This window comes from Silene latifolia, chromosome Y, assembly GCF_048544455.1.
Source record: "Silene latifolia isolate original U9 population chromosome Y, ASM4854445v1, whole genome shotgun sequence".
In the NCBI taxonomy this organism is placed as follows: domain Eukaryota; kingdom Viridiplantae; phylum Streptophyta; class Magnoliopsida; order Caryophyllales; family Caryophyllaceae; genus Silene; species Silene latifolia.
Genome location: NC_133538.1, coordinates 442,753,235 through 442,772,540, shown reverse-complemented (window position 1 = coordinate 442,772,540; position 19,306 = coordinate 442,753,235). Strand labels below are relative to the sequence as shown.

At 38.1% G+C, this 19,306-nt stretch overlaps 3 protein-coding genes across 3 annotated transcripts; all 3 read right to left on the bottom strand.

Annotated features, from left to right (window-relative positions):
• Positions 1 to 412: 412 nt before the first annotated feature.
• Positions 413 to 18,408, bottom strand: LOC141632688 (uncharacterized). The gene is made up of 6 exons (XM_074445210.1): positions 18,302 to 18,408; positions 12,510 to 12,697; positions 6,667 to 6,983; positions 5,679 to 5,885; positions 4,675 to 4,767; positions 413 to 703 (listed from the first exon to the last, which is right to left on the bottom strand). The coding sequence occupies exons 1-3, from the start codon at positions 18,406 to 18,408 to the stop codon at positions 6,817 to 6,819; spliced, it is 462 nt and encodes a 153-aa protein (XP_074301311.1). The 3' UTR covers positions 413 to 703; positions 4,675 to 4,767; positions 5,679 to 5,885; positions 6,667 to 6,816.
• On the bottom strand, positions 1,376 to 2,639 carry LOC141632690 (uncharacterized). The gene is made up of 5 exons (XM_074445212.1): positions 2,341 to 2,639; positions 2,071 to 2,253; positions 1,864 to 1,971; positions 1,708 to 1,783; positions 1,376 to 1,606 (listed from the first exon to the last, which is right to left on the bottom strand). Exons 1-5 carry the CDS (start codon positions 2,637 to 2,639, stop codon positions 1,376 to 1,378), a joined length of 897 nt encoding a protein of 298 aa, XP_074301313.1.
• Positions 2,722 to 6,077, bottom strand: LOC141632689 (uncharacterized). The gene is made up of 7 exons (XM_074445211.1): positions 5,961 to 6,077; positions 5,679 to 5,885; positions 4,675 to 4,767; positions 4,447 to 4,572; positions 3,445 to 3,636; positions 3,061 to 3,330; positions 2,722 to 2,967 (listed from the first exon to the last, which is right to left on the bottom strand). Exons 1-7 carry the CDS (start codon positions 6,075 to 6,077, stop codon positions 2,722 to 2,724), a joined length of 1,251 nt encoding a protein of 416 aa, XP_074301312.1.
• Positions 18,409 to 19,306: the final 898 nt, after the last annotated feature.

Genomic DNA, 19,306 nt, shown 5'->3' with positions numbered 1-19,306 from the left:
AATAACAACCAGAACGGTTGCATTACTTAACCGTTCTCTTTGTTATAACAACCAGAACGGTGGAATTACTTAACCGTGCTCATTGATTTATCAAGGAGAACGGTTTTTGGTTGAGAACCGTTGTCTTTGATAAATGTTAAATTTGGCGCCTATTTTCAAAGAGAACAGGTTTAACATGTAACCGTTCTCGTTGTTTCTGATATTTGAATTTCGCGCCTTTATTTTATATTTTCAAATAGAACAGGTTTAACATGTAACCGGTCTCTTTGATTCTGATATTTTTTTTTTAATATTTACGATTTTTTCGTATCCCTACACGATTGAATCGGATAGCGCATATAAATTATACCTGCAATTCATATACTCAAGCAAGTTTTACGCAACAAGAACCTGAATGAACATTCAAATTTAATTTGAATTCACAAGACAAATCCTTGTAAAATTATACCAACTCTTATCATGTCTTTAAGAGCCTAAAGGCTACAAATATCGAAAATAAGTACAAAACATAAATAAAAATCCTTAATTCCTCATCACTTAGTTGCCTAAAGTGCAAAAATAATTAAACGCCAAGAAGAAGCTACCAGCATGGTCTTCATCCAACATTACTTTAGGGTTTGAAATTGAGTGTGAATTCAGCCCAAATATTTCGCACATCGTCAATTTGCTCAACCGTATATGATGGTGGGGCGGTTAACATGAACTACATACATAAGACACCAAAAATTTAAGTTAATACACTATATACGACATGTAAAATAAAATAATTACTATGATGAAAATGAGAAATACAAAGAGATGAAAAATGATTGAAATGACAAGGAAAAGAACATACATTTGGGGTGATATTAACATATCTTGCTTTGATAAGGTCCAACATATATCGGCAAACATAATATCCGCATAATACGCTCCCAACCGGCTGCCGAGGACACGAAAATAAAAACCCATAATGAGATTTGCAAAATGAGTAATTACAGTAGATACCCTATTCATTATGCCCCACAATGGTACAATCATCATTCTAGTCATCTTATTAGCTTAGCCACAAAAGCATTTACCAACACAATTAGCATTCACAACATGATTTACATACCTTTGAAGCAATAGTATTAGTACTACATGTAAGCAATGATGTCCATAGTAAATACGAACAAAGGTATGCGTAGATAAATCTAACTAGCTACTGATGTTTATCAAAACGAAAAAGTGAAAAGCACAAGTATCTATTTTTGGTCTTCTTAGTAGGTATAAGCCAATTTTCAACACCCTTATATGTAACCATTACTTGCATATTCACAGGACCACAAGTTGGTATGCCCCGATCAATATGTATCACTGATCGAAGTTGGAAGAATGGATGACCGGAATGATCCTACAGACAAAGGTCTAATGTCAGGTCTGATGGGGTATGGAGCAGAACGATACAATCATCATGGTGCGTACCCTCCTCCATTTGGGTACCCGCCTTCTCATCATCATCACAATCATTCACATCAGTCATATCCACCTTCAGAGTACCCACCACCAGGTGGTTATCCCCCTGGTTATCCCCTTGCAGCTTATCCTCCCCCTGGACCGTACCCTCCTCATTCCGGTTATTATCCTTCCTCGTCCCATCATTCAGGTACAACAATATTAAGCCCTAAGACTAAGGTTGACTCTATAAAGCTATAAAAATATTAACAATATAAAAGTTCGATATACCTTAATAATTTTCCAAGTAAGCGGTTTCGCCTTGAACCCGACAAGTGGATCGATAGAGTTTCTTTTCTCGAACGCTCTACATTTCAATTAACTAAAATAAGCCGTTACTTCAAACATAAATCAATGCACTAATAACAAGTATAATACACGATTTACCTAGTAATAGTTTCCACGAAAAACTGTCGAGGCTCCATATATCCAGCAGGATCACACCAATACACAGTACTATCAGATGGACTAATCGCACCCAACATCCAATGATCACTACAATTAAAACAAGGGAACCATGATAATATCTTCAAGTAATTAGCCACGAATAAATAAATAGAAGCAAGGTTGAAAAAAGGGAAAGTTTATGTATACCCTTCGTGATAAGGTGCAAATATAAGTTTTCGACCCCTGCCACACTCCCTACAAGTCATAGCTCTAGCAATATAATCCGAACGATACTCTTCACTTACGGCTGCAAATTTAGACAACGTCTCGGGGAACAAGAATCCATATAAAACAGTAGACTTCAAAGTATCAGTAAGATCACTCAAATACCTACAACAATTTCAACTAAACTTGTTCATATAGTTCATAAGAACAATGGAACTTACTTTAATGTTATAAAATGTTAAATATTCTTACCTCATAAAAATAGAAATGTGAGAGACACCTATCTCGCCTTCGTCACACCAATGAATAAGCTCCTCATAAGAAATCAAAGCAGTGTATTGATCAAGGTGTAATATGTGGTCATCAACAGGAACATTAATAAGTGCTCCGCTCGTCTTCAATATACGAGCCTCGAGAAGTAAAGAATTCATCAGCGGGGTTCTCAACTTTTGCTTAAACTCACTACTAACTTCTACACCCAGAAAAGTCGGGACCAAAGGTTGTGGAAACCTTTGAGTCTTCTTCTTCATCTTCTTCATTACGATCTCCATCTTTTTTAATTTTTCTCCAAAAAGTTAACATTCTTAATAACTAAGTATAACATAATACACTTAATTTTTAGAAAATATAAAATTACCTTACTAGGACATATGAGTCCTTCGCGTCAATCAATACTACCAAGTCTTCTCTAACTGGCACAGGCAACTTAGCATTTTCCGATCCAGAATGGACTTTCTTAACTTGTACTTTCTTATAACCATCTAGTAGTGAAGTGCCATGAACACTTATGAATTCCGATTTACTTTCCATGTACATCAAGCCTGATGCCACCATCTTATTTGGATTTCCGGGTAATGATAATTCACAGTCTCTCCAACCCTTAAAATTTAGTAAAATCAGAATTTGAAACTAATTCTCGCACATATAAACAGAAATTTTGTGCAAATCAAAGTGATAAATCAAAAGATATACCTGTTGCCCACTAGGAGGCTCTTCACGCAGCGGTATTTTTTCTTGGGGTGGCTGTTCAGAGTGTGTCTCTTGACCGGATTGCTCCTCGCTCTCTTGTATTGAGATACCATGAGAACCATCCGTAGATGCACCAGCATTCGATCCTTGAGTACTCATAGACATTCCCTTTATGAAACATTCTAATACTTCTTGACTTGGCTTCTCACCACTTTGCCAAAAATGCACCATCATCTTTTGCATATCTGACACTTGTGTTTGCAAAGTGTTTATCTGCATGTCGTAAAAATAAATTCTCAAATCAAGTTTAATGTAAAATAATCTACAAACAATAAATATATTTAGACCTTTTAACAAATTCTTTGCATTATATACATAATAAATTACCGTCTGTTTGAGACGCTCTACTTCTGTCGTCGGTCTTTTGGGAGCCTTTCCAAAATACTCGGTTATGCATATGCCATCAGGAACTCCTCGTACACGGCCACCATGTTCAGGTTTGCCGAGTGCTTTAGCAAGTATATCTTCTCGTCCTTTAGGTACAAATGTACCTGCCTCCACCTCCTTTTCTAGTTCTTTCTACACCCATTCATAATATTATATAAATACATATTTCTCTAAATTCCTAGAAATAAATAATGATTCATATATTGTCAAGTATTATGGAGGTAGGTTTGCTGGAATAGACTCAATGTTCCTGGGATGATCCGTCTCTGTAGTGTTGTATCTTTGACGACAGACTATTCTTATACCTCTAGTGTGCAAGTACTGGGATTTCACCAACTCATTCAATAGCAATTAGGACGGAGAACTGATTATTAGGACAAAGTTCAGTAACAGGAATCGATGCTGGTCAACGAATCAGAGCCCTCATTTCTCATGTCCGTATCACTAATTCTATCATCCCAACTTTTCCCTTATTCTGACTCCCGTCCAGACTCCAGACATGTTAAACTAAGGTGACCATAATCACTACTTTATATACTGCAAACATAGGCAACCAAGTAAACAAGCTCAACACTCAGCAGTACACTCAGCAGTACAACCAAATTCACATGTGAAAAGTTGAAAACTCTGCAGGTCTTTTGTTTCAACTTTCAATATACAGGAAATTTTTGTCCTGCTTGTGACTTCTTGCTAGAAGCCATAGTCAAACTGATTTGTACAACACTATACTCTGTCCAATTAAATATCCCGACATGTTTCCAAGTTTCTCAGGTTCTACAGTCTTGCCTCGCCATTTAATTGTTATTCTTATCCAGTTTTGCAAAGAATATAGGCTTTGGTTGTAACAATTTTGACACTGTGTACCTATTTTTTGAGATCAATATATCTTACCTTACACCAAAAAAAAAAAATAATGATTCATATAAAAATTGAAGAACTTACAATTTTCAAAGTGACTTCCTTATCATATTCGGTCAAATTTCCATTATTAGGCGTCTGACCCTTTAGCCAAGTTAAGTGTCGGTCAACTTTCTCCAATATGTGTCCTTTAGCGGCAAAGTCTTTCTTCTATAAAAAAAAATTATGATTATTTTAGACTTTTAAGTCAACAAGGAAACTGACAAGTCTTGTTAAGACTCTAAATCAGACTCGACTTATCCAAGTACTTACGACTTTAATTGTAATCCCACGGTAACCTGCTCGAGAGCCATAGAACCTTGTCTTCTTCATAGAAGCATTCATCTTGTTTTTTGCACTTATTTCCTGACATTTTACAAAAGTATAGTTATATATATATATTGTAGAAATGTCTTACGAGTTAACATTTCACCAAAAAAAAAGGATTAATTAATGTGAATAATCGGTACAATTAGATTTATCTTCAACACTGGTACAATTAGATTTATCTTCAACTACTCGGTAACATTTCTCTGTCTTGGCAGCTGTTATTATCAGTCTTTTAGTACTAATACTGGTGGATAAATTTTACCAGTGCTGAAGATGAATATCTTCATAACAACAATATATATGAAACTAGGATGAGAGGCCCAACAATTCAGAAGCCAGGTTTCTGGTACTATCAGATTGTTTAACAAACTTGAATTCTCCCTTCAAGTGAATTGTTGTTCAGATAGGTCCATGTCTTGTATGGAGGTGTGTGATTTGATCCATTCAGGAATCCGACCACCTATTCTACAAGAACCTAAGAGAAGTGTAAGCACTCGAAATGGGGGCCTCCAACTAGTCTTTGAATTTCAAGCTTAGCGATTGTCACTTAATACCAAAGTCTCTAAATGGGGGCCTATCAATGTACTCATAATTTAAAACGCCCAGACAAAGAATAGAAAATGAACTAAACAGAACAAATGATTACTGCTCTGAAATCCAGCAATAGTAGCTGATACAACATAACACAAGTCACTTTGACATTTCAAGGATGCACACGATGCAAGGACTTGAAATTTATTTGAAGAAGTCATCGAGACAAGACATCCTCATCAACAGAAGGGATATTAGGAGGAGTACTATCAGTTTAAGAACCAAAAAACCCGACCAAAATACACTCAAATGACTATAAACACCAGCTAAATGCCATTTCCTAACAATGTACTCATAATTTAAACACAACACAAATGCCATTCATCTGGTATTTTGCACTAATAAGTGAATATTACCTTAAATGCAGCAGTAGTGTGGGATGTCACAAACACACGCCATTCATCTGGTGTTATATGGTCATACAATTCTGGTGGTGTCCTCTTTATTGCTCCCGTCTCGTCGTATAGCCACTCACGGACTAAGGTGCATTTCCACTTTCTCCATAAACTCCCGGCCTTCTGAAGACACCATTCATAACGGTCTTCGATGACGGTGAAAGCGCCCTATACACATCAAACTCACAAAAAAAGTTGGTTGGTTGGTTAATTGGGTGTCTCTTGGAACAATGAAGTATACACATCAGCCTTTCCGAGTAAGGTTCTGAGCTCATCCAGCTTATCTTGATTGGCATTTGAAGGATGGATAGATCCATTACAAAATGTCCTACAACTAGTACTACCATTATTATTATTCATATTATTTGTCTTATTAAATCAAACGATCAAATTCCCACAAATTACAAATTATATATAGTGGCCAGGTACTAAAAAAGAATGGTAAATGTTTGAGAAATAAGAAAGGGGTGGCAACACAAAATGTTGATAGGTGGATAATCGTAGCTACCTAATTAATGTATTGCAGACGAAAATAAATAAAGAAAGAAAGAAATAGAAGAAGACGTGTAAAATGTTATCAGAAATAGTACTATAGGAAGAATGTAAGTATGTCTTTGTTTAGTCCGTCAAAGTTAGTTCATCTAACAACATATACTTGTACTAAATAAAGTATAGCTAGATAATGTAAGGGAGGGAGGGAGTAATATAATAGGAGACAGCAGTAGTAATAAGTGAAAGGATACAGCATGGAATTATAGGTGGGAAAAGCAAGCAAGCAAGCAAGAAGAAGAAGAAGATGCAGAAGAAGATATAGTCGTTTATATGATATGATATGATACGATAGATGTATCAACCAACCAACTACTACCAATTCACAAAGAAGAAGCAATTAACGAAAAAAAAAGAGGCGACTTGCACTAACAATGAAGTATGTATTTTTTTGCCTCACCGTGATACTATCCAAAATTTCTTCCCTCGTGACATCATCAACATCGTCCCACGATTCTACTGTGCAACTAACATGCCTCCGAGCAGTAACGCCAATCTAGCTACTAAACTTCCCAGCGTATATTCCTGTAGGCAATCTGTCTTCTTTATCCTACTCCAATTCAATTGTTTTTTTCTCTTTCACAGCTCTTGACACTAAGTCCAACACTGTTTGACCTCTCTCCTTACACCTTCTCTTCCTCTTGTTGCCTGTCTCACCATCATCGTTATTTTTATTCTTCTTAGCTCGTTGACGCCTTTGTGGACCCATTAATAAACCTGCATTCAGAAATTAGCAATTCATCAAATTCAGTAAATGTATTAAAATAAATAGACCGTGTTAAGTTTGACAACGTACATAGTATTTATAAAGCAGTTTTACATATAAGCATAAACCAATATTTAAAACCATAACTTACTCATGTGTCAACACCGCGAAGGCGTTTTTTCGAAGAGGTATCGGTAGTAATCCATATTCCTTCATTGTGATCATCGCGGGTATATAAACTCGAAGTGTTGAGAGTGTCCGAATCATCTAAATTGGATACATTACGATCAAAACCCTCAAATACAACATCTTCATCAAAACTATCCACATCTCGCCTACTCCTTACGGATAAAACAACTGACCAGTTTTTATCCAATGGATCGGTCACATAAAACACCTGCTTTGCTTGAGTAGCTAAAATGAAAGGATCTTCCTTATGTCCAAATTTATCAAGATTCACCAAAGTAAATACTAATTCATCCTTATGAACAGCAGTTTTACTTTGAGACCATTTGCACCAAAATACAGGTATTTCGAAATCTGTGTAATCTAACACCCAAATCTCTTCAATAACTCCGTAATAATGCATCTTACTTAAAACTGGATTCTTATCTTTTGAACTAGAAAAGTGCATTGCTTCAGCTTCTAGACACACTCCACTATTTTGCATCGTACTCTTGTCATCTTGCTCACGAGTGTAAAAGGTGCACCCATTAATGGCATAACCACTATAAGAAGATGCATATGTATTTGGTCCGAAGCAAAGTCTTCTCAATCGGGAAGAAATACAATCAGGATATTTTTTCAGGTCTTGTATCACTCGACCCTTGAACCAAACTCTAAATGTCTTGTTATGCTCACTTGTGATCCACATCTCGGTTTTATTTCGATGATTCTTCCTTTAGAAAACCATGTGTTCCTCAATGTAAGGTTGTACCTCATCCTCGTTATGAAGGACATATGTGTGTGCTATATGGAATTTATCAATTGCCATATTTTGACGGACATGACCCCTAAGACCTTTGCCCATCATCAAGTCACTATGTCGATTTTTAGGAATGCCAAGTAAGTCAGAATTTGATAAGTGTGTATAACAATAATAAAGTGCTTCATCAATGATAGCACGCTCAGCGATGCATCCTTCAGGACGATATCTATTAGACGTATAATCCTTATATACTTTCATCAATCTTTCAAAAGGATATTGATACCTTAAGTAAACAGGTCCAAGATACTTGATCTCTCTAACCAAGTGTACAGTCAAATGAACCATGATTGTAAAAAATGAAGGAGGAAAATAAATTTCGAATTGACAAAGAGAAGTGACAATTAGATTTTGCAAAGCATCTAACTCTCCAGGATCAATAACTTTGTTACATATGGCATTAAAGAAAAAACAGAACCTGGTTATGGCATATCGAACCTTTTTAGGTAAAATAGAACGAATGGCCACGGCTAGTAACTGTTGCATCAAAGCATGACAATCGTGAGACTTTAGACCACTAAGCCTAAGATCCCGCATTGACACTAGGCTACTAATATTCGAAGAATATCCCTCTGGAACTTTAACACCATGCAAACACTTACAAAACTCTATTTTCTCCTTTTTGGAGAGTGTATGGGCAGCAGGAGGCAAATAAGTCCGTAGTCCATCCTCTTGCGGGGCTAACTCGGGTCGAATTTTCATATCCATCATATCCTTCCTAGCCTCCGCGTTGTCTTTTGACTTATTTGGGACATTCAAAAGAGTGTTGATAATATTGTCACAAACATTCTTTTCAATATGCATAACATCCAAACAATGTCTTATGGACAGTTCCCACCAATATGGGAGTCGCTCAAAAAGAGGTGACATTTTCTTGTATCCACGAGTTGCTAATTTAGAACCCTTTTTCCCATATGTAATTTTAATATCTTTCACCCTTTGATATACATCTTCACCGCTTAACATCTTAGGACATGGACGATGATCAGGTTTTCCATTGAACGGTTTTTGTTGCCTACGATATGAATGATCTTCATCCAAAAATTTACGGTATCCTAAGAAAGCTTGCTTTCTAGAAAACTTCAAATAACAAGAATCAACATCTTCCCCACACAAGGGGCATGCCTCTTTTCTATGCACAGTATGTCCACACAGATTACCGTATGCAGGAAAATCAGATATAGTGCATAATAACATAGCTTTCAAATTGAAAACACTATTTTGGTAGGCATCAAATACTTCTATCCCTTCATCCCACAATGTTCTCAAATCATCAAGAAGAAGCGCCAAGTAAACATCTATATCATTACCCGGTTCTTTAGGACCGGAAATCAATAAGGACAACATCAAATATTTTCTTTTCATGCACACATATGGAGGTAAATTGTAAATAGCTAAAAGTATAGGCCAAGTGCTGTGTTGACTACTTAAATTCCCATAAGGATTCATCCCGTCAGTAGAGAGTGCAAGTCGAAGATTTCCGGGTTCTTTACCGAATTCGGGATACTTGGCATCAATGTGTTTCCACTCGAAACCATCAGACGGGTGTCTCAATTTGCCATCATTAGCTTTTGCATATTTATGCCATGTCAACAACTTTGCATCTTCCTTATTTGCAAAGAGTCGTCGCAACCTAGGGATTATTGGAAAATACCACAAAACTTTTGCTGGGATCCCCTCCTTCTTTTTATATCGCCATTCATTACAAACTGGACAATGAGTCAAACTCTCATATTCCTTGCGATATAATATACAATCATTAGGACATGCATGAATCCTCACATATTTCATACCAATTCCTCTAAGTATCTTTTTTGCCGCGTATGTACGATTAGGAAGAACATTATCCTCCGGAAGCATGTCCTTCAATAATTCGAGCAGGTTGGTAAAACTTTTATCACTCCACCCATTTTTTGCTTTCCAATTATACAGCTTAACAACAGCTGACAATTTTGTATAATTCTTACAATTCTTATAGAGAGGCATTTCGGGTCTTTTAACTTTTCTAATACAATTCTTGTGATGTCATCTAAATTAGTAACATTGGGATCTTCATCTTCACATATTATGTCATCTTTATCATCGAGATCTAGTTCAGGGTTATCTTCTTCTACATTATCTTCACTTATCCTATCTTTCAATATTGTTTCTAACTTAATATCGTCATACTCGTCAGCAGAATACATATCACAAGAATTCGTATCCCAATCCGAATCATCCACTAAGCCGACACCTTTTTCCATAGGAAGAGTTCCCCCCTCAATATCAATCTCTCCTAACTGAACACCAACATCTTCTTCCATTCTCTGTACCACTCTAGACTCCCCGTGAAACCTCCAACGTCTATACTTTGGATTAAAATTATTCTTTTCCAAATGTATTTTAACTTTCGAGAAACTCATATATTTAATATTCAAACACATATCACAAAGACATGGCATATTAGACGTGTCTTTAACATTCTCTCTAACGAATTCATAAAATTCAGATAAGCCGGCATCATATGTAGGATCACCTCTTTTCCCATCTATCATCCACGTACGATCCATATTGATCTATATAGTAGAAGAATGTAAAAAAATATTACAAGGAAATTAACCATACAATAAGGGATAATAATACAATCTGAAAGCATTTCCAAATAAATAAATAAATAAATAAAACTTAAACCGCAGTCTTAGAAGGGTTTGGCTCAAGTTCAGTAAAACTCAAATTAGCTTAAACAAAACTCAAATTAGCTTAAACATCAAATTGGTAGGCTCACGGGTTTGGCTCAAGTTCAGTCAAAACGATGGCAAGTGTAGTAAGGTTTGACTCAAATTAGCTTAAAATAAGTATTTCTAAACCAAGAGACAAGAGTGCAAAAGATGTATTCTATGGAATCTTGGAATGATTGTTTGTCACATAGTAACAAATTAGACACGGTTGAAAAAACTTGTTTTTCTATAAAGGGACAGAATATATTCACATGTCACACAATAGGAAAAAAAAAATAAGAAGTGAAATAAATAAAATTCAGTTTCATGTCAGATTCGCAAATATAACCAAATTTGCTTAATTTTGATGTTAGCAGAGAAGGAAAAGAAAAGAAAACAGGCCCCTTTTCCATTTATGTCCGTTAAATACTTCTTAGGCGTTGAATACTGACTGTTGGTACTGTTATCTTGTTTGATCAATCATCATTCTCAAAGCGTGAAAAATTCAAGCAAGAACTATATGACAAGCAGAGACTGATTTCGGCAAAAATAGGAAAGACTTTGATGCTGAAAGAGAGAAGCAAACAGAGGAGTATGAAAAGACTCAAGGGCAGGGTAGTCGTAAAGCGCCTGAAGAACCCAGGTATGTCGATTACTTGTGCTTCTATATGAAGGAAAATAAGATTGAAAGTATTTCACAGAAGAATGTTCTCTTTCATTAGTTCCTAATGATTTTTTTGCATGTACAACTACACTAAAGGCCTGATTGTAGCATTTAAACTAAAGAGCAAGTCTTCTGGAGGGGACTCCAAGCAGAATGGGGCACAAGAGCAAGTCAGTGAGATGGAGGCATCCAAGACAGATGGTGAAACGGCGACAAATGCGCAAAGAGACCAGAATCGAAAACCCAAAAGATGATTCTGAGGGAATCAAGGAAATAGCTAGTGATGAAAGTATTCCTAACAAGGAAGTGAAGGAGGGTGAGGATAGTGAGAAGTCTTCTAAAAGTGCTGAGAAAAAGGATGTAGAAAAGGTTGTTGAAGCAACTCCTCCCAGAAAATTGGAAAACCTACATGTCAAATTACTCAAATATGACGCATGATATGGCGAGGCTGTGTCACCAGTTTCATGTTCCTCTTCAATAATCCACCAGGAACTTCAATGCGGTGATTGGTCGCAACGCCCCCCCTCACAGAGAAGCAAAAATATATCTTTGCAGTAGATGCTCACATGCCGCTCCGAGTTATTTACTATCTTTGAACTCAACATAGATAAAGAAGGTCTGTCGTTCTCGTATTTGTTAAGCTGTCTGGAATTATTTTGATTCTTAAGGGTTTTTCGCCCCTTTAATCTTTTCATGCATACATCTTCAAATTTATGTATAGTGGTGAATTGGTGATTGCCTGGCTTAAGAAATGGTCAGAGTAAATGTGTTTGGAGTTCGCATTAGAGTTGTGCAATATGTAATCACAAATATGTTGGTCATTAGTCACTTCTTACTCTGAATACACGTGAGCTGTGGACTTAACCATACAATTATTAACTTGTTATACCAAAGTTTGCTCTGTCTACATTGTGAATATATACACTCCTTGCTGCATCCTCTACATTTCCAACTTTTTCATCTGTATATATCTTAACTGTCACTTGTGTGATAAAAGGTTGAATATTTAGAAAGGCCAAAACAGAAACTCTAAAGCCGCAATTTATTTTTATTATTTCAATAAAATCAATCAAGGGCTGCTTCAATAATACATAAAATCAATCACGGTTGCTTCAATAAAACCTAAAATCAATTACGGCTTGCCACAATTATGTAGAAGTAGAATATAAAGTGAAGTTAATTAGGGTCTTACCAGCAGAACGATCGCCAACGATGAAGGACTTGTACAACCAGGTGGTGGACGGAGTAGAAGCGACCAGCGACAACCAAGGGTAACCAGCGACAATCAAGGGTAACCAGCGACAATCAAACTGTTCTAGGGCAAAACCAACGATAGCTAGGGCAAAAGTGATGATTGTGTAGCGTTTGAATGAGATAGAACTGTAAACGGTAGTCCAGCGTAGTCTAATTAGGGATTGAAAAGAGAACGGGCGGTGATTGGGACCGTTCTCTTTGATTGTCGCTGGTTATCTAAAAGAACGGTTTTATTACTTAACCGGTCTATTTGTTAAATTAAGAGAACGGTTATATTAATTAACCGGTCTATTTGTTAATTTAAGACGGTTAGTCAACTTGAACCGTTCTCTTTGTTAATCTAAAAGCACGGTCAAAATAACCAACCATTCTCTAATGAAATTCTATATGCGCGCCAACCTAAAAATTAGAAAGAGATCGGTTCTGCTATCAACCGTTCTTTAAGTGGCGTTCTTAAAGCCTTAAATTGTAGTAGTGTGAGGCTTAAACATGTGATCATCATGATCGACAGTTGTGATCACATTATTGTCGGAGGACACATATTCCAACAACAACAACAACAACTACGCATGCATATGCACGCAACTCTTTATATATCAACAAAATGATCTACTTCATATTACCAATATGCCACATCATAAACAAACAACATGCTTTTCATCCAATGCAACATATAAATCTCATATCTCTCAACCCTTATTTCACACCTCCAATTCTCCACATTCAACATCCATCAATTCACACCACATACCACTATTTACGTACACAAACCAAAAGACAACACATACGATCCCGACACGTACCCCAAGTGACCGGTTCAAAATTGCAGGGCGGGTTCGCGACTTTAGGACGTCTCCCAAGCCTTTGCATTAGCTCCTACAACTTCTACCCCGGGTTCATTTTAATTTGACTCCCTATGTTCATTAGGTTCATTAATTACAGGTTACAGGATCGTCTCTCTGATACCACTTTGTGACACCCCCATACTCCAAGTGCCTTACCAGGACCACTCAGGTATAGGAACATCACCATCTCGGTTTCCTGAGGTAATGATAATCAATTGACAATGAAGAAACATAATTTAAATAGCAATACGGTTTAAAGTGATTAAATGTGCAAATACAAAACAAATAAAAGTAGAATACAAGTTCTCAAAATCCAAATGTCTCAACAACTAAAGTATAACAGCGGAAGACTCTAAACTACCTCGTGGTGACTCATCCCAGCTATCTCAAAAGCATCATATCAAACCTGCTCAACAACTGCTCACCATCCCAGAATGGATCACCACAGTTTTACAAAACAAACAACGGGGTCAGTACTAATTACACAACAAAAATCACAATAAGACAAATTTCAAACAGCTCAATCGTCATATCAACCCCAACTCCGTAATCAATCTCCTCATAATTGACTACACACTAAATGTGTAGTCTTGCCAGAATACCCATCGCAACAGGTACTCCACACCGCCAGTGGGGGACTGTAGCCGTACCCACCTAAGCCCCGCTCATCTCCATCGAGCGATAAACCCATGTTCATTAATGTGCACATCCCTTATGTGGTGGGTTCCACAGAAGGCCAATCAAGGGCGTGAAGCCACTCCCGCAAGTGACTCTACTCAGCCAGGGATGCACCCCGAAGATCATAGACAAATAAACAGTAATCACAACATCAAATCAACAACCGTCTGAATCAATCAACAATACGAAATCTCAATCGTCTGAATCAATCAACAATCACTTACTACAGCAATCACCACACATTATGTAATTAATACCGAGTAGGGAAACCTCACCTGGAAAGCAATCACAATTCAGATGATCTAGCAGCTGTCTTAAAACCGCTCTTCCACGAATCCTCCTCCCTTGACGCAAGGATCATAATGGTATAAAGAACAAAGGAATCCGACACCTCTAGATCCGGGATTTGTCAATAAAGCGGAAGAATAAAGCAACGTAACTTGAATTCTCTTTTAATCAGTGAATTAGGTTTGTAAAAGTGTTTTAGAAAGATGACGAAAAGTATTATATATTAATCTGCCTTATTAACAAAACCCGTCAAATAACACCCAGTAACCGACATACTCGATCGAGTAAGTCTCGTACTCGATCGAGTGCCACTTACTCGATCGAGTGCCAAGGCTACTCGATCGAGTACCCTATATGCAGACTACTATTTCGTAATCAAAACATACTTACTCGACAGAGTAAGCCCCACTCGATAGAGTACCCACAGACTCATAAAAGTGACATCCCCATACTCCAAGTGCCTTACCGGGACCACTTAGGTATAGGAACATCACCATCTCGGTTTCCCGAGGCAATGATAATCAAATGACAATGAAGAAACATAATTTACATAGCAATACGGTTTAAAGTGATTACATGTTCAAATCCAAAACCAATAAAAGTACAATACAAGTTCTCAAAATCCAAATGTCTCAACAACTAAAGTATAACAGCGGAAGACTCTAAACTGCCTCGTGGTGACTCATCCCAGCTATCCCAAAAGCATCATATCAAACTTGCTCAACAACTGGTCACCATCCCCGAATGGATCACCACAGTTTTACAAAACAAACAACGGGGTCAGTACTAATTGCACAACATAAATCACAATAAGACAAATGTCAAACAGCTCAATCGTCACATCAACCCCAACTCCGTAATCAATCTCCTCATAACTGTCTACACACTAAAGTGTGTAGTCTTTCCAGAGTACCCATCGCAACAGATAGTCCACACTGCCAGTGGGGGACCGCTGCCGTACCCACCTAAGCCCCGCTCATCTCCATCGAGCGATAAACCCATGTTCATTAATGTGCACATCCCTTCTGTGGCGGGTTCCACAGAAGGCGAATCAAGGGCGTAAAGCCACTCCCGCAATTGACTCCACTCACCCAGGGACGCACCCCGAAGATCACAGACAAATAAACAGTAATCACAACACAAAATCAATAACCGTCTGAATCAATTAACAATACGAAATCTCAACCATCTGAATCAATCAACAATCACTAAATACAGCAATCACCACACATTATGTAATTAGTACCGAGTAGGGAAACCCTACCTGGAAAGCAATCACAATTCAGACGATCTAGCAGCTGTCTCAAAACCGCTCTTCCGCGAATCCTCCTCCCTTGACGCAAGGATCACAATGGTATAAAGAACAAAGGAATCTGACACCTCTAGCTCCGGGATTTGTCAATAAAGCGGAAGAATAAAGCAACGTCACTTGAATTCTCTTTTAATCAGTGAATTAGGTTTGTAAAAGTGTTTTAGAAAGATGACGAAAAGTATTATATATTAATCCGCCTTATTAACAAAACCCGTCAAATAACACCCGATAACCGACCTACTTGATCGAGTAAGTCTCGTACTCGATCGAGTGCCACTTACTCGATCGAGTGCCAAGGCTACTCGATCGAGTACCCTACAGGAAGACTACTGTTTCGTATTCCAAACATACTTAATCGACAGAGTAAACCCCACTCGATAGAGTACCCACAGACTCATAAAACCGTAGTATTACACATACAATTACTATCTAACCATCACAATACTCCCAAAACCCCCAAAATTCTCAATTAGCGTTTTAATTAAAATCAATGAAACGACATAAAAATCATACTAGAATCTTACCCACGATGCGACGGTCTCAACGGCATAAAGAACTCAACGATCCGACGACTCTAGCTCTTAGGATTTGATAGCAATGAGAGAAGAAGAAGCTACGTAAATATTCTTTTGTGTAAGTCTTTTAGAAACAGTGAAAAAGTAAAAACAAATTGATAAAATAACTTTATATAACATTCTCACGTTGCTATCAAAACCCGACGAAAAAACCCGTAAAACCGACTTACTTGATCGAGTAAGTCACTTACTCGATCGAGTGCCCCCTACTTGATCGAGTGACACCTACTCGATCGAGTACCCATAAGACAGTATACTGGTTTGTAACTAAAACTCACTTACTCGACAGAGTAAGCCTTACTCGATAGAGTACCCAACAGCACAGAAAACCGTAGTATTACAGTCTTCCCTCCTTAAAAATGAACTTCGTCCCCGAAGTTCAAATCCATACTAAAAAACAAACACACTAAGTCAACCACGACACCACAGCGCAACAAAACTCAAAACAAAAACCCCAACCACAACTCATACCGACACAAAACAACTACTAACTGTACAAAAACTAACATAAAACCACACCAAAACCTTATGCGATCATCTCTTACCCCCTAAAAGAAACATGGTTACGTCCCTGTAACCACACAAACCTTATGCGATCATCTCTTACCCCCTAAAAGAAACATGGTTACGTCCCTGTAACCACACATACCTGATAAAAAAGAGACGGATACCGCTCTCTCATAGCCTCTTCCGCCTCCCAAGTGGCTTCCTCAACCTCATGATTAGACCATAAAACCTTAAGCAACACCGTTTCCTCGGACCTAGTTTTCTGAACCTTGCGATTAAGAATCTGTTTTGGCACCTCCAGATAAGACAAGGATTCATCCAACTCAATGTTCTCCACCTCTAACACATGGGAAGGATCACTCATATATTTCCGTAACTGAGACACATGAAACACATTATGTACACGATCCAAAGCTGGTGGTAAAGCTAACCGGTAAGCAACTTCTTCCACACGATCCAAAATCTCATATGGTCCAATGTACTTCTGGCTCAGCTTCCCTTTTTTTTACCAAACCACATAACCCTTCGCATAGGAGATACATTCAGAAGAACCTAATCCCCAACCTGAAACTCTATGTCACGGCGATGTAAGTCTGCATAGCTCTTTTGTCGATCTTGGGCCACTTTCATCCTTGGTCTAATCACTTTTATTTGGTCTATCATCTCCTATACTATCTGTGGTCCTAAAACCACTGCCTTAGCTCTATCATCCCAGCAAATTGGACTCCTACACCTCCGCCCATACAAAGCCTCGAACGGAGCCCTCCCAATACTCGTGTGGTAGCTGTTGTTGTAAGAAAACTCAATCAAATCCAACCTATCTTCCCAACTACCACCAAACTCCATCACAAAAGCTCGCAACATATCCTCCAAATTTTTGATAGTTCGCTCAGTCTATCCGTCTGTTGCAGGATGAAAAGCAGTACTCATCTTTAAGGTAGTTCCCATTATCTCTTGCAACTCTTGCCAAAATCGAGAAATAAACCTCGCATCTCGATCTAACACACTGTCCTAAGGGACTCCATGTAACCTCACCACATGTTTCCTGTACCCATTAGCCAACTGAATCTTACTCCATGTATCTTTCATCGGAATAAAGTGAGTTGACTTAGTCAAACGGTCAACTATCACCCATATCATGTTAATACCCTAGTGGCTCCTCGGTAAACCCACTATAAAGTCCATGGAGACAGACTCCAACTTCCACTCAGGTACCTCAAGAGACTGAATCTTACCTTATGGTCGTCGCTGCTCTCCCTTAACCCTCTGACATGTCAAACATATCGCCACGAACTCAGGTGTTTCCCTTTTCATCCCAGGACACCAAAAAGTCTTCTTCAAATCTCTATATAGCTTATCACTACCTGGATGTACTGAATACGATGTGCATTGAGCCTCTGCCATGATAACCTTTTTAAACTCTTCATCTCTGGGTACACACCATCTCCTATCAAACCAAACACTCCCATCTGAATGAAGAGAGAACCGAGACACTATACCCTTCTCTACTCCAGCTCTCCACTACTGAATCTTAGAATTAAGAGCCTGCTTCCTGCGAATATCATCATAAAGATCCGGCTCCAATGTCAAATCCTCTATAGCATCCCCTTTTTGTATCGCATGTATCCTCATCTTTCTCACCTCATCTCTCAACCTCATCAAGGACATAGATGTGCATAGAGAATGCACACTCTTCTTTCTCAACGCATCAGCCACAACGTTTGATTTCCCTTCATGGTATATGATATCCATGTCATAGTCCCCTATAAGCTCCATCCACCTCCTCTGTCTCATTTTCAGCTCCTTTTGAGTAAAGCTGTACTTGAGACTCTTGTGATTTGAAAACACCTTAAAGGTCGCCACATAAAGATAGTGCCTTCAAATCTTGAGAGCAAACACAACTGCACCCAACTCAAGATCATGTGTCGGATAGTTCTCCTCATAAGCCTTCAATTGCCTAGAAGCATAGGCAATGACTTTCCCATTCCGCATCAACACACAACCCAACCCGTTCTTCAAAGCATCTCTATATACCTCAAAGTTCTCACACCCTTCATGTAAAGCTAAGACTGGAGCTGTGGTCAAACGCTCCATTAATGTTTGGAACGCCGTCTCACAACTTTCATCCCATTGAAACCTGTTCTCTTTCCTCATCAACGCTGTCATAGGTCTAGCGATCTTTGAAAAGTCTTTCACGAACCGACGATAGTACCCTGCCAAACCCAAGAAACTCCTGATCTCTGCCACATTCTTTGGTGATTCCCACTTAGACACTGCCTTTATCTTTGTAGGATCCACCATTACAAGAAAAATCGTTTTAGGCGACAAAAGAGTTCAGTCTGGGCAACAAATTATTTATTCGTCGCAAAGCATTGTTAATATGGGCGTCAACCTCATTTTTGTCGCCTAAAAGTATTTTTTGTGCAACAAAACAAACTTTTGTCGCCCAAATATTCTATTGGACAATAAATGGTGTTATTTGTCGCCTATATTTTACTGTTTGGGCAACGACATCGAAAATTCGTTGCCT